This window comes from Rhipicephalus microplus, chromosome 2 (assembly GCF_043290135.1).
Source record: "Rhipicephalus microplus isolate Deutch F79 chromosome 2, USDA_Rmic, whole genome shotgun sequence".
In the NCBI taxonomy this organism is placed as follows: domain Eukaryota; kingdom Metazoa; phylum Arthropoda; class Arachnida; order Ixodida; family Ixodidae; genus Rhipicephalus; species Rhipicephalus microplus.
Window position 1 is genome coordinate 167,442,419 of NC_134701.1, and position 19,674 is coordinate 167,462,092.

The 19,674-nt window shown below is 48.3% G+C and overlaps 1 protein-coding gene across 3 annotated transcripts in view; it reads right to left on the bottom strand.

Annotated features, from left to right (window-relative positions):
* Positions 1–19,674, bottom strand: part of LOC119170582 (CD9 antigen) — a 103,988-nt gene that overhangs the window by 22,882 nt on the left and 61,432 nt on the right. Inside the window, exon 1 of one of the 3 annotated variants that reach the window (XM_037421789.2) lies at positions 5,876–6,123. The exons of 1 other annotated variant lie outside the window; for it this stretch is intronic. In XM_037421789.2, coding sequence (XP_037277686.1) covers positions 5,876–6,007 — 132 coding nt within the window. In that variant the 5' untranslated portion in view covers positions 6,008–6,123. Of the gene's footprint in view, positions 1–813; positions 1,230–5,875; positions 6,124–19,674 lie in introns of those variants that run through there. One more of the 3 variants, XM_037421790.2, reaches the window with a different exon arrangement.

Below are 19,674 nucleotides of genomic sequence, written 5' to 3' on the forward strand. Positions count from 1 at the left end.
CAGCAATCTACGTCTGGCTTACAGGCGCCATGAAATATATGTTTATGGTGCCTCCAAAACGACTCGGCTACAGAGATAGGCCGCGACTCTTGCACGTCCAATTGCAGGAGAAGTGCGAATTGTCTGGTTTTTACAACGGCACTGGCCAAACAAACTTTTATACGAACTGCCACGAAAGCACCACACGAAGCAGCTAATTTACGTCCAGAACGAAAGCTTGCATACTATATCGATGTTCATATCGCAACAACCAGAAAAAAAAAATATTGATCGGGTTTAGAGCATTCGTTCTACACGCTTATAAAATTAACAAGTGACCGGCGTAAAAAGGAACGTGAGATGCTGCTTTCTGAGGTGAAATGTTGCGGCTCGTAATAGGCGATGGAAACAGGCGCGCTACTATTGCGAAGTAATCACGTAGGGCGTGTTGTTTCGAAAACAGCCCTTTAAAGGAGGAGCGCGAATCGCAGATAATTACGATAAGACCCGCTATTTTTAAGCCCGTCGTAGTTTGGCGCAACTCGCTTAAGCAGCCGGCCGACAGCGCTAGGAGTTTTCACACAGATTTACAAAAGCACCATAGAATCAAGGAAAACATGTAGACGTTTCCATCGCTGGTGCGCCCGGGAAAATGCGCCCCGCCAATTGTGAGTCATGCAGGCGCTCTTTCGCCGAGGAAAAACTCGCGACAATGGCCACTACCAAACGCAACAGGAGGGGGGGGACGGCGTCGAGGAAAAAACGGGTTAGCCCAGCTGCCGCCAGCGCGCACGCACAATTTCCATGCGGCGGTTGCGCAAATAACCGACTTACTATGAATGCCGTCGTGAAGAATATGCAGTGCGCCAGAGTGCCGCTCAGGACCAGCCGTTTCCACCTGGCCCTGGCGGCGTCGACGAGACGAAAACCCATGGCTCAGACTTGACTCTCGGGCATCGGAGCGACGCGAGACTAGAAGTCGTGCACATGCGAAACACACCGCACGCACACACACCTCTCCCGCGGCGGCCCCAGACAGACGGTTATTTAGGTGCTCGTGCTCCCGCACTGAGATGAGTAGCGCTGCTGGAAGCGTCAATCGATGTCAGAGTAGGCACCCAGGCAGACCAACTCGCTCGCACGAAGATAACATCGAGGAAAGTCCCGCTAATTTCACTACGCACGAGGGGCAAGGATTAACGGCGGCCCGTCAGCGCATCCCCAACTCCGGCACCATTGACCATCTGCGCGCTTGCTATGGCAACCGTCACGTGACCCCCCGCCGAGCGCCAGAACCAGTGGCGCCATCTGTCGTGTAAGAAGAGCACCGGGGGGCGGCGGTGACGCTTTTTTTCCCACCATTTGACGAGTTGTCCAGCAGCATCATTTAATCTAAAGCGTTGAACACTGTTGAATGCCGATATCGCGACTATTTGCGCGAAGTTCCGCTTCCGTGAACGAGTTCCACGAAGTGACTCAGACGAGCAAAAAAAAAAAAAAAAAAAAAAAACAACCGAACAATAACCAGTCGGCAAACTAGGTGCTACCGGTTGCTGCCCGAGAAAGCGGCCGGGCGACCAGGCCAGCCTTGCGCCGCCCGCTGAAAGATAGATGGACAGAATCGGTGCGCGGGCGGAAAGAGGGTCTAACCCGCTTCGCCGAAGAGCAATTACCCCGTCATTATGGACCGGCGCTAATGCAACCCGGTCAACGTTCATCTCTCGGTCATTGCGCGAACGGCGCTCGGGCGATCTTCAGCCGTGATAACGCTTCTGCGTTCACGACTTCGCCCCTCTTTCGCGTGGTTGTTGCTTTTGGGCTGTAATCGGCTGACGATAAAGACGAGCTGAAAAGCCGGGCCACATCTCCTGTTGGACAAGCCAAGCGTTGTTGTTAACGATCGACCCGGCCGAATAATTACGGCTATTATATCGCAGCGTCGAGGAAGGAAGCAACCAGCGCTCTGATCGAACGTACTCTGCTTGGCCTGACCTCTTATTCCCCACCCTCACGAGCACATACTGTTTCCGTAACTTAAAAAAAAGCTTTAAAAATTTAATGAGACAGAGAAAAAAAAGTATAGAGGCAGGTTCCAAACCACCTGACGTACATATGCGACAATAATATAGTGACAGATCGCGGTCGTTCGATCATAACAGCTCACTTATGCTGTCAAGTCATTTTTGACAATCTGACAGCGATTAAGAACGCAGTCAAAAAAAAAAAAAAGAGCCTGCCATCTTAGTCATTGGTCAAAAGAGACGAGCCGAAGTTTCAAAACACTTTAGATGCACACGACACGGATGCCGTGAATATATCGGCAATTAAAAAAATCCATATGTCATCGGCAAAGCAAATATGCAGTAAAAATGAAAAAAAAAGAAGTGGCTCAACAATTATTTACATATAAAAAGGCCTTATATGATTGCTTCATAGACTCTACTAGAATAATATAACAGCAAGGTTACACTCCTGAATTCTTCGCAGGGTTCGGCGCAACCTGGTGTTCAAAATTTAATTTTCCTTTCTGAAACGCAATATTTCGAGCAAGCGATATTTACCGACACTCGCGATTTCGACGGGCAGTTCTGATCAAAGCCGAGTGAACGTACAACGAAACACTAAAACAGACGTGGTCTTAATTTCGTCCAAATTAAAACGCAGTACGGCGAAACATTGTGCCATTCCTCCTAGAACGGCGCGGCAAGCTGTCTTCTCGGCATGACTCCGAAGCGTTGCACAAAGCCTGAGCCGACTTTTGCAGGCACACCATCGAGGCTGTTTGATGGGCACTTGTCGGCGCTGTCGAAGCTTCACGTCTCGCCCGGGTGGGCCGAACCGAGCGCTGAATTCTAATAATATCTGGGGTCCCAAAACCAACATATGATTATGAGAGACGCCGTAGTGAAGGGCTGCGGGAATTTCGACCACCTGGGGTTCGTTAACGCAGACCCAAATCTGAGCACACGGGCCTACAACATTCCCGCCTCCACCGAAAATGCAGCCGCCACAGCCGGGATTCGATCCCGCGACCTGGGCGGTCAGCAGCCGAGTACCTTAGCCCCTAGACCACCGTGGCGGGTTTAGCGCTGAAGTATATAAACCACGTCCGCACGCAAGAACAAACAGTTGTCATCAAAATTGCTCCAGTCATTGAAGTGAAGATGCGCCGGCGAAACGACGCATTTGCGAATAAAATATGTGCGGCGAAGTTCCCCAAGGTGAATTAAGAGGACTTTTAGTTGTGCGAGTTTGTGTACGTTCATAATTGATTCTAAGGCGTTTTAACTTCAATCCCAAAGGTGAACTGTCCTAACGCTAAGCATTTAATTCGCGCATCTAGCATTAAGCGCGATGCACTCAGTGCATGGAGTGAAACATCGATATAATAGCACGCACGTATTTTATTGCGGATGAGGCATTGTTTAATTACGGTGGATGGCGTATATATATGCTCTCCGCTAATAGGAAGAATTCGCCTAACAAGAATATTGCTAATGTAAGGAATGGAAAAGTTTTTTTTTCCAAGCAAATCGAACATTGCAGCGAAGGCCATTTGGTTTTTTGGGGCGCTACTTCTGTACCGCAGACAACGTGTGTCTTCTGTTTGCAGCATATGAAACGTGCACTTATTTACGTCAAAAGGTGTGATACCTCTATAGAAAAAAAAATAGAGAAAAAAGTCTGCCGATATGAAATTAGAAATTCGATATTGCGCATCATAATGGGTGATTCTGCTATTGGCACTAATTGCGCTGGTGTTTGCGCAGGAAGAGCTACTTCCGAGTCTGCTGCAGCCACGCCTACGCTAAACAAAAATCTTCCTACAACAGCTAGAATACACAAGGCACGGAGACGCGTGCATTTGTTCCCGTACATTTTTTTACGGGACGCGCGCATTGTGCGGTCGACAACAACGCTCGCACACCACTCTTGATCGATGGCCAGAATAATCCATACTTGTACCTCCTCTACGCGCAGTGCCACAGGACAATGGTGCAAAGTCACGAGCGAGTGTGATGAAAGGGACCACCATGCGCCGCAAGAAATGTGCGCGCGGTATCTACGTTGTACAAAACATAGAAAGAAAAAAAAAAGAGCGCGGCTTTCGTGGTGCAAGCGCCACTGCGTAGGTTTCTCCCAACACTTGTACCAGGGGGCGCGGCGACTGGAACGTGAGTGGAGGGTCACAGTGGACGCGCACTCTGTGAGCTGCGAGTGTGTGTGCGTGTGAACCGGCCTCCTTTTTTTTTTTTATATGCGGAATGCGCCGTCCATGCTGCAAGCTTCACACGGCGCCGAACGAAGCAGCCGCAGTTAACCTTCAACGCCGCCGAAGACACCGCTACCCCGCGTGGCGCAGATAACGTGCCGTCCCTGAAAAGCCCACTTGTACGTTACCCGCGAAACCGGACTTGCAAATCGGAATCACCAGAGCGGCGCACTTCGTTCGTATGCAGCACGGTGACCGAGAACGGCGTTACGACGAAAGGCGACGAAAGAGCATTTAACCAAAGTCAATTTCTAGTAGTCGCTATTTACTACGTGAACGAGGGATATAGGCTTCTTCCGACTGAGGCAGACAGAGAGAGAGAGAGAGAAGAAAGTGAAACATGCGAAACACTGTATGAATGTTTAAGGAGCGCGATTAACAACGCGCAGATGGTGCTTGCGCAGTCTTGTGCATGACATTTGCGACGGTATACTTCAAGCCAGTGTTGCGGAATTATCTCTTCCGGACAGGCGCGAACGAGAATCATTTTCATGACGTCCGGATGCTCTTTCCTGTTATTTGTCCCTTTTAAGTTCCTTTGAGCTATACCATGTATCTTCATAATCCCGTTACGTAAGCACAGCGTTGGGTGATCATAGCGCTGGCACGCAGAACAACAGCGCAGGGAAAGAAAAAAGTAAAAGAAAAATTCCTAACGAGAAGTGAAGCCCCCTTTTTTTCTTTCCCACCGGAAAAGAAAAAACGTATCGTTAAGCAACCACCCCGTATACAGTTGTTCCGTTGCATATATAGTGAGTCGGTTGGGCTCAATGCAGTCCACAGACTATCGTGTATATAGTCTATACGTATAGGCCTATAGAGAAGCATATTCGGGACGATTACATAGGCATTGCTAAGAGTGCATGCAAGAGCGCGAGCAGCACGATGCAGCGTCGATGTATATATACAGCAGGATGTTGCACAACTTCCAAGTAGTGTTGTATACACTGAACTGAACAACTTTTTCGTCGGTGAACTTGGCTAACTGTATACCACACCTGTACGCCAGGCATACGTAGCACATTAATGTGCGTGGTCATCCAGCGTTGTCGCGCTATATTCGTAGGTATCCCAACTTTTAGTTATGTAACTTATAAATATAATATATCTATCCTTACATACGCGCCGTTCATTACGAAATGTTAAGTTTTTAACACAATACACCTTTGCATACAATGGGCGCTTTAAGCACACGTCAGTGTTTACTTCTCGGGCATGCTCGCCGTATTCACATGCCGGTACACCATTACCTAAAACACAACGGCACTTTCGTCTTTAATTTTGCTTTCTCTTTTTTTTTTCTTGAACCGTAATGGTTATGTCTCCGAAGAACACCGCGTCTATCAAATTATCAACAGAAGCAAATAATACGTTGAGAATTGTGTCCACCTACTTTAAGCACCACTTTTTATGAGAATAAATTCGCACTCATCTCCCCCAGAGTCCCAATTTAGAAGGACCGGGGCTTCGTTCGCGTCATCCGGCCTGCAATACTTGACTGACAACACGAAATGTGCCACTCGCTATCGACTAAACAAGGGACACGCAGACATACAAAGTATACCAGCGAGAAACACACTGCCGAACATACATTAGGGTTCTGCGAACCATGGACCCACCCACCTGCACCACGAAAACACAGACTTTTCGAGCAACTTCGGCTGCTGGCGAGGCACCCGCTTGCTTACTGGAGCGACGCTTCGAATCCGAGTTCTCGTTTAACAACTGCGCTGCTGATTCCGGCGTCCCGTCCATGACCAAATTCGGCGCGGAGCACTCGCCGGCCGAAAATGAGCGGACGAGAGAACTCGGCGAGCATCGGCCGTGTAAACACGCGGAACTAACGTTTGCGCGACCGTGAGGCAATGCCTTTCTTCTCGCGCCTCAAACGTAAGGCGGCTGCTGCTCGCGCGACTCGAGTGAGACACGTGATCATCGATATCGATACCAGGAAGCGCCGTCTGGCGCGAGCGCCTTGAACGGAGAGTGTTCGCTCGGTCAAGTTTATCGCGAAGAACGTCAATCAAACCGAACAATAAAGAGGGGGGAGGCTCGGTCGTTGGCAAGATTTTCTTTTTGGGGAGGAGGAGGGGAGGGTGCAAACCAGTGTTGCATCGCGTCTGAAGGAGGGGGACAGCACCAGTGTAGCTTGGATGAGGGCAAGTGCCTCTTTTACACCCCCCTGCCGACGTCCAAGGGGGAGGGGGGGGGCAGAGGAAGCGATCTGAGATGCTTTCAAGCTTTCAAACAAGGCCACCGTGCTGTTTTAGACATACTCAGTGTGGCTAAAGCAGACAAAAGCGTGTTACGTCAGACGTCTGGGGAATGTGCTCCTGGTAACTGCACACGTACGACTTGGTGATTCGAATTTCACGGAGGAGCTACGGAGCCCCGGCGTCACAACAACGCCCGATGTATCACCGCCTCTCCTGCGCGCGGTATACAGAGCAAACACGTGCGATCGCTGCAACACGATAGGCGCCGTGTTTATCCGCCAGTAGTCTTCCCACAAACGAAACAGTGCGGCGGTTGCCCGAGCTGCATCGAGTCTTGCTTGCGTGCGTAAAGAGCGCCGTTGGTGCGGAAGCGTTGATGCGAACCGAAGAACATCGGCCAATGCGTACTACAGTGCTGGGCTACACGGCGTCCTTCGTGGCTATCCACGATATTTCAGAGAGTTAAATTTTACACGTATAACGTCATGGACGCGCAGCTCTGGGCGTCCATCACGGCGGCTTTAATGTCAAACAAGTTGAGGTTGACCAACTTCAATACGATAACCATAGGCGTACGGACGGTTCCCCATTAGGGCGGTGGGCAGTTCGTCGCAGCGGCCGCCATCCCTATTAAGTGAATTTACTTGGGGCAAACTTTAAACTTTGCCCCCCCCTGCCCTCTCCCCCCCTCCATGGGCACGCCTGTGGTAATAAAGACACTGTCAAGAACGCATGTGGACACCAATAATGAAAAACGTGCAGGTGTGAGATAGATAGATGGATAGATAGATAGATGATAGATAGATAGATGATAGATAGATAGATGATAGATAGATAGATAGATAGATAGATATATAGATAGATAGATAGATAGATAGATAGATAGATAGATAGATAGATAGATAGATAGATAGATGAGGTCAGTAATCATCAGCGCGCACGCAGTAACGGGCCTTGGATCGAATGTGAGAACCATGCAAAAATGATTCTGGCCCTAATTCCGCCAGCGACAGAGCACAACCGGAGAGCTGAAAAATGAGGAGCAGCACCGCACAGTTTATCGCACTTACTTAGGCAGGATATATGGAGGCCTACTCGGAAAACGCAGTGTGTAGACAGAGTGGCCCCGCAGACCGTTAACGAGGAAGGCGTCAGAGAGCAAGCGTTATGCATGCGTTGCAGAATATTTACGACATCGGTGTGCCCGCGCAGTTGCGGAGGTGTCTCCGGGGTGCGCCCGGAAGTATAGAGACGTGAAGGAGAGCGCAGGCAGCGTTGCACCGCGCCGCGAGCTCTGCTCATCAGCGTAAGTGGCATCGGGGGTCCCCCCGTTCGCTCGTTAAGATTCATCGCCTGCGAGCGCGCAGGCGCGTGAAAAAAATAAAATAAAAAAAAAAGACCGACCAGCCCGCATGACAAGTCGGGCACGCGAAAACGACAGAACGATCCGGTGTCCCAACACTCGCGTCCAGGAAGCAGCCCAGCACTGCCAGCGACTTCTTTCACGCTGTAGCCGGCTTTAGTTCTCGTTTTATTATTTTTTTATTCGGTTCCAGAAAAAAACGTGGCGCTTCGACAGACACGATATGGGTTCGCGGATAAACGGTGGCGGCGCGCTGCAAAGCGTGCAGAGGAATTACGTGTGTGTATACATCCGCACACGCGCACAAAAGAGTAACGCTGAAGCATACATCCGGGCCAATATGTGTGCAGCAAGCTGCTACGCAGACGTATACGCCTTTAACCACGCTTTCAAACTCGTGCCGAAACTGATTAAAAAAGACGAAAAAAAAAGCGCGCGAAAGTTGTAGCTGTTGTATATTAGTGATAGTCGTGTATGCTCACAAGCTGTACGTTTTGTATGTTTTTTTCATTACTAATTATGAATTATTATCTGGATTGGCCAACTTTTAAATTACTGTTCGAGTCGGTAAAATTAAAACGAAGTCGTAGACAACCATAAATAAGCTCAGAAAGAACTGAAGTACGCAAATGGACAGATTTCCTTTCCGTTAATGTTAAAGGGACACTAAAGTCAAATAACAATTTACGTCAGAGTGAAAGCTTAATGTACCACAACATCTAAAACAGCAATATTATCAACAGCAGTGCCCTACATACCGAGAAATTAAGGTAAATGCACAAACATGCGCCGCAGTAGGACATTCTCAAAATGATACTGATGACGTCAGACGAACCACCTACAATTAAACAGTAGTTATCGATATAGCTGCACTAAATAAATTTCCGTGCATCGAGAGACGCAATAAAATGCTGCTTGTTCATGGAAAAAAGAACCGCCGGACGTTACTATAGGGAATAGCGCAAGTAGCTCGAAAAATTCAATTTCCGCGTAGTTAAACTGGACACATCGTGCCATCTAGCGAGGCGCAGTTGAACCAAAACAAGTCTGCCATCTCGGAGCCAATGGCAGGAAAATGATCAATGGAAGTTGTTGCTGCTGTGGCTCGCTACTTTCGTTCTGTCTACAATAGTGTCAACGACCACGCAGTAAAGCCGGGCAATGTTGTGCACGGCGAGAGTGACGCGAGTCGGTCCGCTTCTTAGGGCGGGTAATTTGAAGTGTGCTAATCCGATGCGGGCCACTAGAACGTGATTTTATTTCAAAATAAGCCCTTCCATTGCACGAAATTAACACCACGAGGTTTCTGGACCATTATTTAAACCATCAACGTCGACTTAATAGTTGCCTTTAGTGTTCCTTTAAATAGCTTTGTCACACACGAAAATCAGCCACGTGCGTTGCACTTTTTTTTGCGTATGGTAAAATTGCAATGCATGACACCATCTTTCGAAAAACCTTGCGGCGTTTCCACAGTGCTATATTTGGAATATCCCTGCGTCCCTTTCTAATACATTTCCTTGCCCGTTCAATTTGGCTGCTTGCATGTTCCATGAAAAAAAAAACATAAATAGCGCAAATTTTAGACAGGGACAGTAGAGGCAAGACAACACAATCTCTGTCTCGCATCCTGGTAAGTTCTTCACTGCACTTGCCCTGGGCTCGAGGACTGCGGTGAATGGCTCGCCAAGGATAATAATATGTGGGGTTTTATGTCCCAAAATCACTATATGATTATAGGAAACGGCGTAGTGGAGAGCTCCGCAATTCTGACATCGCACAGCACAGGGGCCTCGCGCTGGAAAAACAACATGTGGCAGTATAATGTTTGTGCGGGGGGGGGGGGGGGGGGGCGTGATGTCTTATTGCTTAACAGAACGCTTAATGCTTAATTATTGCTTAAGAAAAGTGGACTCTTTAGTTAGCCCCTTGATATGAAGTGGCGTAGCCAGGGGAGTGCGGAAAAGTGGGTGGGGGGTGGGGGCGCTAGAGAAGGTCTCTTTCCTCGAAAATTATTGAACATCAGATTTGTATATAATATATACGCACGAACATGGACAAAGTGGTAGTTAAAGCGTCCCATTCCCACCCTCTCAAAGTATATCACCTGGCGCTGCAAGCGTTCTACAAAGTCACCGTATTCTACAAAGCGTTCTACGAAGCCACCGCAGGCCTACTCGACTTAGTCGAGTAGGCCTGTGGCAAAGTCGAGCGGGAGAGGATGTCTGTCAAGCATCCAAAAGACCCTTACATCAGCAGTGCCGCGCACCACTATATATGCGCACGTGGACACGACCGCTGTGTCCCCCATAAATGTGCACCTCGTGCAGTGCCACGTCAAGCCTCCAGGCGACGCCAGCTCTTACACAGCGGCCGTCTCTGCACGTAACCCATTCGCCGCTCTATAACGCTGCGCGCCGATTGGCCCAATTTATGGCCACGCCTTCTCTCGGAACGCGGTAGCCCGTCATGCGTGGACGTCGGTCAGCGCCGCCGGTATAATAAGTGGGACAAGCTGAGCGGGTTACACACGCTGTCATGTTTGAATGTGCACTTTCGGCGTTCCCGCGAACACATACTTCGATCAACAGAGCAAACTATAACATCGAACTCACAAAGAAAAAAAGAGAGATAGAGAGAAAAAGAAGTCACGAAGAAAATGAAAAAGATCGAACACGCGTTATATGAAATATCTAACACCACCGACAGAAAAATTACCGAAACATTTTTGCCCGTCACGCTTAACTTTTTTTTTTCCTTTTTTACCCCATTTCTGTCATTGCACGTATATACGTAGAGGACCGGAAACCGACGACGTCAACGCATATACCATGCACGGCGGATCGACGAGCGGTTGTTTCCTGCAGGGCTCCTCTGCTCGCTTCCTTCCTTCCTTCGTTCTCTTTCCCCCGGAATCTCCAAAACCAATTTCATTAACCGCCTGCCACGACACGAGGGTAGATGTCATGTGCGTGTGTGCGATGGACTGAGCTATACAGCAGAGCCTACCCCACAGATAACCCTCATGCGCTAACGGCATCTCTCTAATGCTCCTCCGAGAGCAAATTGAAGGAATATATATATATATATATATATATATATATATATATATATATATATATATATATATATATATATATATATATATATATATATATATATATATATATATATATATAGTAGCCATGATGTATGGGAGAGGGGGACACGAACTAAGCGATGTCGTCGTGGTTCCAATGACGTTGCTGGGGCCGCGGCCTTTTAATCGCTCTGACGGAGAGAGTACTTCCGCCCTGGCTACGTGGAAGCATTCGCGGCGCCGACGCATCGCCAGCGTGCAGACCGACATGACGATTATAGAAACGATCGATCACCGTTTCCGATATCGAAGGCCTCTTGCGAGTCTCGTGATCTTGCCTTGTGACGCGTATTCGCGACAGACAACGTGGTATACACGTCACTCTCGTGCACGTATCAGCTCGCTGCAAAATATTTCGCGCGCATTGTAGAAAAAGCACCAAAATGAAGTGAAGCATGGCTGTGGTTAGATGGCAACACTGTTCCTCATATGAGTTCTATAGATTCCTATCCTCATATGTTTAAAACTTCCCAGATATATATAGCAATACATGGCACCCAACCTATCAAAGAGTCCGTATATGGTTATATAAAGATTGTCCAGGAAAAGCCAGGCATGACATGTAAGGATCCCATAATAACATATTGGTCAGCTATATAGCCATATGTACTGTCATGTGTTCATATATGTCTTATAGCCGTATACATGGACTTTTTTTTTCTTTATGCAGTCAATATACGGAATTTCAGTAAGGGCAGGGACACTGGCCAGACAGACGATCGCCTCTCTGCCTGCGTCCTATAGTCCATCGGTGTGCACAGTTTTATCCCTTGCGGGGAAGCCAAGTATTAACGCAATGCAACCCTTCACCCCCTTTCAAGTGGTCGAGTCCCAAAGGAAACAAGCTTCGTAGTGGACGCAAAAAAAAAAAAGAAAATGCCACGACGACTAGCTGCTAATGACGCGGCTTTATATTACACAGAAAATAAGTATATATCGTAGTCAGCGGGTCGACTGGAAATCGCAATGCGAACCACGGCACCAATGCCGCGCAGAGATGCACGAAGTGTACACACACGGCAGACTATATAGGCCAACCGGTAATAGAACCGAAGAATGTTGAATCCATTAGCGTCCTGAATTGCGCTGGTTGGAACATGCTGAATCTGAACGATGTAACAGCGCAGGACTACACTAAGACTGCAGCACACAAACATGGCGCCGCGCTGTTCTGCGGTCGTCGTATTGTAGTGCGCTGCATCGTTTAAATTCAGAATGACCCGCTAATTGTTCGTCGCTATAATACACACGGCTGCACGACGTCCGCTGAGCGAAAGAAGCGCAGAAAGATTAGCGATGAAAAGTGTGTGCATCTCGTTTGCAGTGATAAGAGACCCGCCTGTTTGGCAGCAATCGGTCTATAGAATGGAACATGTGCGCGCATCCTGCGCAGTCGCCCTTGCCGAGGTGAATGGCCGGCGGCCTTAATTAAATATGCACGGCTAAAGGCACGGCGCCTCCGCGTGGGCAACATATCGTCGCTGCACACGCCGTTCTTTGTGGGAACGTCTGCGAACTCTATATACGCGTCAAATAACAATGAAAAAAAAAGAAGGCTCTCCGCGCCGGTCTGGGTATACATATACGTTCGAAACGCGGTAACGACCGGTCATACGTCGCGACTTACTGCATACAGCGGTGTAACGTTCCGTATGACCAGAATGCAGTGAAGTGTATGTATGCCATATAGAGAGAAATTTATGTGGTCATGCGAGAGCTTTCGTTCTAAATGGAGAGAAGGCTCAAGGACAGCAAGACGTAAAGAAGTATACAACGGCAACAGTCAGCAAGAAAGCGTCTCCAATGCATTAAACTAGGTTAAATGAGAGATTAGGACTGTGTTCGGTGACAGATTAAGACTTGATTATGTGCATATACATAACGGCGTACACTGCGTTAAAATAGGCACTTAGGCGGGGCGAATTTCGGGCAGTGCTATATAACAGGACGGCCAGAAGAATCGCAGAACCACCCAGAATAATCGCCTAAATGCAGCGCCTCCACCACGACCACTACACCACAGCTCTGCTGTCAACGAACTGCGTTAAAAAGTAATCTCACTGCTGCCATTTAGTAATTTTCTGCGAGTTTAGAAGACGTCTTTATTAACCCAATTGCCCACAACGCTATATAGAGATGCAAGCATTCGCTGGATAGTGAACTGTAAGCACGGAATTTCACGGTTTCTACAATTGTTATAGTAGTATGCATGCAGCTTGACGGCCGTACTCAGAGTGGGATGATGTGCAATCAGAAGCCGTGCGTACGTACGACAACTATGTATAACCCCGACCATAGTCAGCATCTGTAAAAATGCGAAAAGAAAACAGAAAGCTCGTCTGCAGAGCACTTGGAGCTCGTTAATGAACCCAGGATGCAGAAATTAATCCGGAACCATGCACTCAGCCGCGGCGCCATCTGATGAGACGTTCGACCTCGTCCATCAATCATAATCGTCATCACCCAACGCTTGCGCGCGCGCCGGCTGAGGCGGGCACAACCACGTTTATAAGACACTGCCGCTATAGACGCTAAGCTGAAATTAAAGACAGCGAACAAGCGTGCTAGTTTGGACATAGATGGCAAAATGAAGCAGGCCAAATCCTGTCCTGCGGGAGACGTTGCCAACAAAATTGCGCAAAAATGAAAATGGATTCACGGCACATACGCCAAAGGTCAACGCGCGCAACGCGTATACCGATGTATATAAAAAAAAAAGCTGGGGGAGAGGGAAGTGAGCTTGAAGGGAAATACGGCAAGGTAAGGAGTGCCCGATAACTGTCTCTCAAGTGAGGATGACACCTCAAACGATACATTCTCGGGGGAACGGGGATTGAAGGGAAAGTCAAGAAAAGAAAGTAAGGCACCAGATAAGATATGAGAGGAGAGAGAAAACAAATACAATGTCTAAAAAATGAAGGGGAAAGCGGAGGAGAAAAAACAGGGATGGAAAAGGGAAAAAAAGAAAAGGGACAAAGGAAAAAAAGTATCTAAACGATTGAAGCACGACGACTACGGGGAAAAGCGTTAGAATGGTGCACTATACCATCGCCTCCCAACAGATTATTATTAATATTATTAATATCTTATTTGGATACACAAAACGTGCAATGACACACAGAAAAAAAAAGGGGGGGGGTGGAGGAGCAGACTGATCGTGCACTGTAGAACACTCCCACCAAGAGGGATATAACGTCTGCCCGCACTCTGTCGGGAAATTGAAGAAAACGAAGACAGAAAAAAAAGGAAAAGAAAAAAAAAGAACAATGACACAAACTCATAGAGAAAAATTAGCACATGCAATAAATGAAGCATGTATACGTGTGCGTGTCTATGTGAGAATGTTTATGGAGCGGGTTGAGGGCGCTACTATACTTTCCAAGCAACACTGTTCGTTGCCACAAACGAGACAAATGACCCGGGGCGGCGGCGGCAGCCCAAAGTTTGCGAGGAGAGGGCGGAAACCGCGCGGTTAGCTTTTGTCGTGGGCGTTAAAAGCACACGCCATGCCAACGGCATGGGCACCGAACTTTGAAAAAAAAAATAAATAAAAAAGAAACGCCAACGAAACAAACTAAAACGCAATGGTGGGGCGTCAGCTTAATGAGGCCACTAATGGTTCCGACGGGATCGTAAACATATCGCCCGCTTTCGCCCGGCGAAGCGCGCAGGGGGCCTCCGAGCTCCCCCCATACCGGTCGTTTGTTCCGGAAGTGATCGCGCAATGCACCGTCGTAAATACAGTGGGAGCAATGCTTCTCGAAACAGATATATACTCACGCCATGACGACAGTTCAAGGAAACATGCGGGCGTGCCAGTTCACGTCGCAAGACCATACAGTCGCGGTCAAACAAAGAGAGCGCTTAGGTTAAGGTTTTCGAGCACATCGGCTACGCACCCGGAAAATAACGTTCGGGTAATATTTACAAATCGTTTTCAACCACACAGACACAAAAAAAGAAAAATAATACACCATCTCCCACTACAAGGAACCACGAGTAGCATGCGAAGCAGCACATGGGTCGACGTAAAGTTCCGCTCATCACCTTCCCGATGTCAGCGCGTCCTCGCAAGTGCACGAAGGAAACTTTCTTGTTATTCGCCGAAAGGCCTAAACGCGCTAGAACTTGCGAGCGCGTTTCGACTATAGGATACAACGCGGCCAGACTAGAAACGCGACAGAGTGTGCGTGCGTGCCGCTCCTCCAGTCCTGCCGTGGGATATAACGTGTTGGTTCATCGCCACACCACGAGGGGGCACGTGAGCCTTAAGGCTTCAGGTTTCCCCGAGGCGTTTATCGCGTCTGTTGCTGAGACGATCCTGCGGACTAATAAGGCAGAGCAGAGGAAGCGACAGAATCTGAGCAACACGTATACAGAACGTGAAAGGATAGCCGTGATTCCATACATACACCAGATATCACACAGGCTCAAAAAAATCGGAAAACGTGTTGGAGTTCGTGTCCTGTTCTCGGCACCGTTCAAATTAATCAGCCTCACCAAATACACAAACCCCCTGAAAACGCAATCATCAACGGAATGCAGAGTTCAACATCGAAACAGGTATGCGGCCTGCTCCCGGGAAGTCATCTATAGGACCCCCCTTTCATGTGGTGCTTGTTATGTCGGAACGACCGGAAGGTGTCTGAACGATCGGCTGAGAGAGCACGCGAACAATGTTAGAAACGGGAAAGATGGTTTCCTTGCTCAGCACTGCACTGAGTGCAATTGTGTTCCCCTCTTCAAGGACACAGCGACGCTGTACAAACACAGAGATGAAAGCACCCGGGTCATTGTCGAGGCCGCGCAGATGGCACGCGAACAGGTGCCTTGTATTAGCAAGCCCTCCGTGGCTTTGTCCGAGAAGGAACGCAGGTTCCTCGAAGGTTTCGGTGCGGGCAGGTAGCTATTTTATCTTTACCTTTCTGTTTCGTTTTCTTCTAGATTTTTATTTGCTGTTTTTCAGTGCCTTTGTTTTTGTGTTGCTTGTTTTTGATTTTCTTACTCATGTTCTCTGTGCCATATGGTTTTTATCACATGGTCACTGTCTCCTCTATATATTTTCGTGCTCTGCGCAATAAACTCAGTTGGAAGTTAGCGCTCGTGTCTTTCGTGTCTTTCTTGTCTCTGTGTCGTCGTTTTGTTCTCGCGCTATAACTATCGTCATCCCAAATTTGAGCACACGGGCCTACATTTCCATTCCCATCGGAAATGCAGCCGCCACAGCCGGGATTCGATCCCGCGACCTGCGGGTCAGCAGCCGAGTACCTTTAGCCACTAGACCACCGCGGCGGGGCGAGCGTACATGCATTCGTTAACACGGCACTCAACTGCGCCCCCCCCCCCCCCACACACACACAGAAAGAGAGAGAGGGTGGGAGGGAGGTAAGAAGGGAGAGAGGCAAAAAGGTCGAATCTCTTTTGCCGGAAGTCGAATGCCTATTATAAGTCGCGTGTGCACGCAATACAAGATTCGCTTCTTTTACACAAGCTCTCAATTTTCGGTCGTTCTTCATTGCAATATCTGGCGTACCGTTATGTTGCTCTAATACAGCACCGCCATTTGTCACACACTATTGTACTGCATTTCTTGCTCAGTTCTACTCAGTTCTTGTGTAGCATACTAACAGGTGCGGCTGTTAGTAGTAGCTGCAGGAGTATACCTGCAGCCGAAATATGTAGCATGCATATATAGCCCAGTTTGCACTTAAACACATACCGATGCTCGCAACGTTTCGTAAAGATATGCCTAACGCGCCGTGAATGTCATTATTAAAACTGTGTTACCCAGCGTTAGCATACTAACGTGCGTGCGACGCAGTGAGTGTGTACACTTTTACGCCAACTTCGTCAAAGACAGGCACGCAGAAAGAAAACAGAATGAAGGAACGCAGATAAAAAAAAAAAAACTTAGCTCGTTCACGCACAAGACGAAGGAAAAAGAATCCACGCCGATGCGAGTATAGTAGATTCAATGGACATGGACGCTTAACATGCACACGTGTTTTACCCGTGAGAGGCCGATATAAGGTGCGTTACATATAGGTATGCCTTTCCTTTGGTCTGTTTCATTTCTGTTGTTACCTAAAGCTTTTAAAAATGAACCACCACCACCTCGCCCATGAGATCATTTTACTTCACGCATCATAGGTTCGAGAGCATGAAAAAAATAAAAGTACACACCGAGGCGTGACATACGATGAGAATCGGATTTCCATAAGCACATCGTCAAATTTCCATAAGCGTTCTTCGCGATTAGCGAATTAATGAAGCGGCGCTTCATATAAGGCCGATATGAGCTGCATATCTGGCTTGAGCGTAGCTGCGGCTTGTTCAATACACACGAGGCAGTCGGCGAGTGCACGACGCAGTGCGTTGACCCCAGGTCGTGGGCTACGGTGCAGAGACACAGAAAGTAAATCAAATAAACAGAAAAAACCAACTGGCTGGCGGAGGCAAGTTGTTCAGATTGACCCGAGCGTGCATCTTTAACCTTTAGGGAAAGCTTCGAATGGGCGCAGGCACGGATTTATATATCCAGTCGGCGGGAGCATATTTGTGCGTGCGTGGGTGCGTCATGAGTAAGTGGATATACCTCAAACTTTTAACTGAAATAAAGTATCCGAATACACCAATCTATTATTACAGCTCCTGTTATAACGCTTTCAGGACTGAGGATGCTACGGATATCTTGAATAGTGTACTTCGTATTTTTTATTTATATTTATTCCAAAATGTTTGAACCGGCACTGCAAAAAGAAACCCGGCGAGCACGAGTCTTGGCAGCCATGCAAAGAGCGCGCATACAGTCCCATGAAGATGCAGTCACAGGTTGTACAGACCTGTTATCGTGAAAACGTTCAATTTTTCCACGAACCCTTACAATCGCCACCATCTGGTGTTAATGCTGCCATTTTTTCTCGAACAAGCGTATCCACCCATAGTAAACCTGTAAAAACGACAACTAATGTACACGTCTGCATTAGGCGTTCTACTAAGTGGTTCAAAGAGAGAAAGGAAGTGAAAAGTGAGCCCCGTAACTGTCTGCTTCAGCGAGCGACACCTCAACAGTAGCTCACAAGGGATCGGGGTGAGGAGGGATTAAAAGGATAGGAATAAAGGTGTAGAGAGAGAGAAAGAGGCGCGAGGTGGTAAGCCAGAGAGCGAAGACATATCGAAGAGATAGGAGAGATAGGAAAGATGGAAACACGGTCACAGGAGTCCGAGGACGGGGTACCACTTGCGAGAGCTCTTGTAGGCGTCAGTAGATGGCGTAGAGCAAGTCCAGTCGGTCATAGCTACACTGTCGTCGGAGGTCGGAGTCAGGAGATGATGTAGGGCGAGCCCAGACGGCCAGGGCTACGCTGACGTCGGAGATCGCGAGGGCACAACCGGTCGGCACGGAATCCAGCGAGCCAGTCCTTAGGCGTCCAAATACCATGTAAATACGTATACGACGAACGTTACGTACGACAGACAAGCCAACTCATTCGTGTAAAAGTCCACCGAAAGTTGGGGGCACCCGCAAGTCAATAACGACATCGTCTACAAGGGGCGCGGTTCTCGGGTGTGTGTGTGTGTACGATCGGCCACGGGAGAGCATACCGGATGTTTTGAGAACGTACGCATTCCCCCCGTGTCCCAGGCGTACACGCAAGTGGGTCGCGTGTGTACACTGTCTGTCGGTCACGAGACGCCGCAGACACGAGTTGACGAGCTTGTCAGCCCACGCCTTCTCAACGTTTTTCTTTCTTTTAATTTTTTTTCACACACGTACGCCTTTTGCTGCCGTCGCTCATGCAGGAGGAAAAAGAGGTTGGCATGCAATTGCCGCTGAAAAAAAAAAAGGAAGAACCGTTTTGCCCGGCTATAGTTCTACAGCCACCGTTTCGCTCAAGGTGCGAGCTCACAGACAACCAGCTCGCGAATGAGCTATCACGTGACTCAGCGTCTGCACTGGACCATAATAAAGTTGTTCTCACTCACTCACTCATCGCGTGACTGATTGATTGATATGTGGGGTTTAACGTCCCAAAACCACCATATGATTACGAGAGACGCCGTAGTGGAGTGCTCCGGAAGTTTCGACCACCTGGGGTTCTTTAACGTGCACTCAAATCTGAGCACACGGGCCTACAACATTTCCGCCTTCATCGGAAATGGCAGCCGCCGCAGCCGGGATTGGAACCCGCGACCTGCGGGTCAGCAGGCAAGTACCTTAGCCACTAGGCCACCGCGGCGGTGTCTATCACGTGACTACGCGTTGCCTCTATATCTCTAATAATGCGTGTACCCATTCGAGCACGAATTACATCAGCGAGCCATATAGCAGCGGTGCGCGCTGAAATGGCATGCATATCCTCCTCCTACTTCTTCTTATCATTTTTGTCGCCAGTGGAAGAAGCGTCATCGTTCCATTCGATGACTTCGTAACGAGACAGATGAGGATGATTAAGGAGATTTGGAAGACCGATGCGATAATAATAATAATAATAATAATAATAATAATAATAATAATAATAATAATAATAATAATAATACCTGTTACGTTAGTTGTCGGGGCTTCGCGTCCCCAAACCACGATATTACGAGGGCCGCTGTATAATGCAGGGCTCCGGAAGTGTCGACCACGTGGGGCTCCTCGAGCATGTGGCTCAATCTAAGCCTACGGGCCTCTCAGTGCATGGCCTCCATCGAAAAGCAG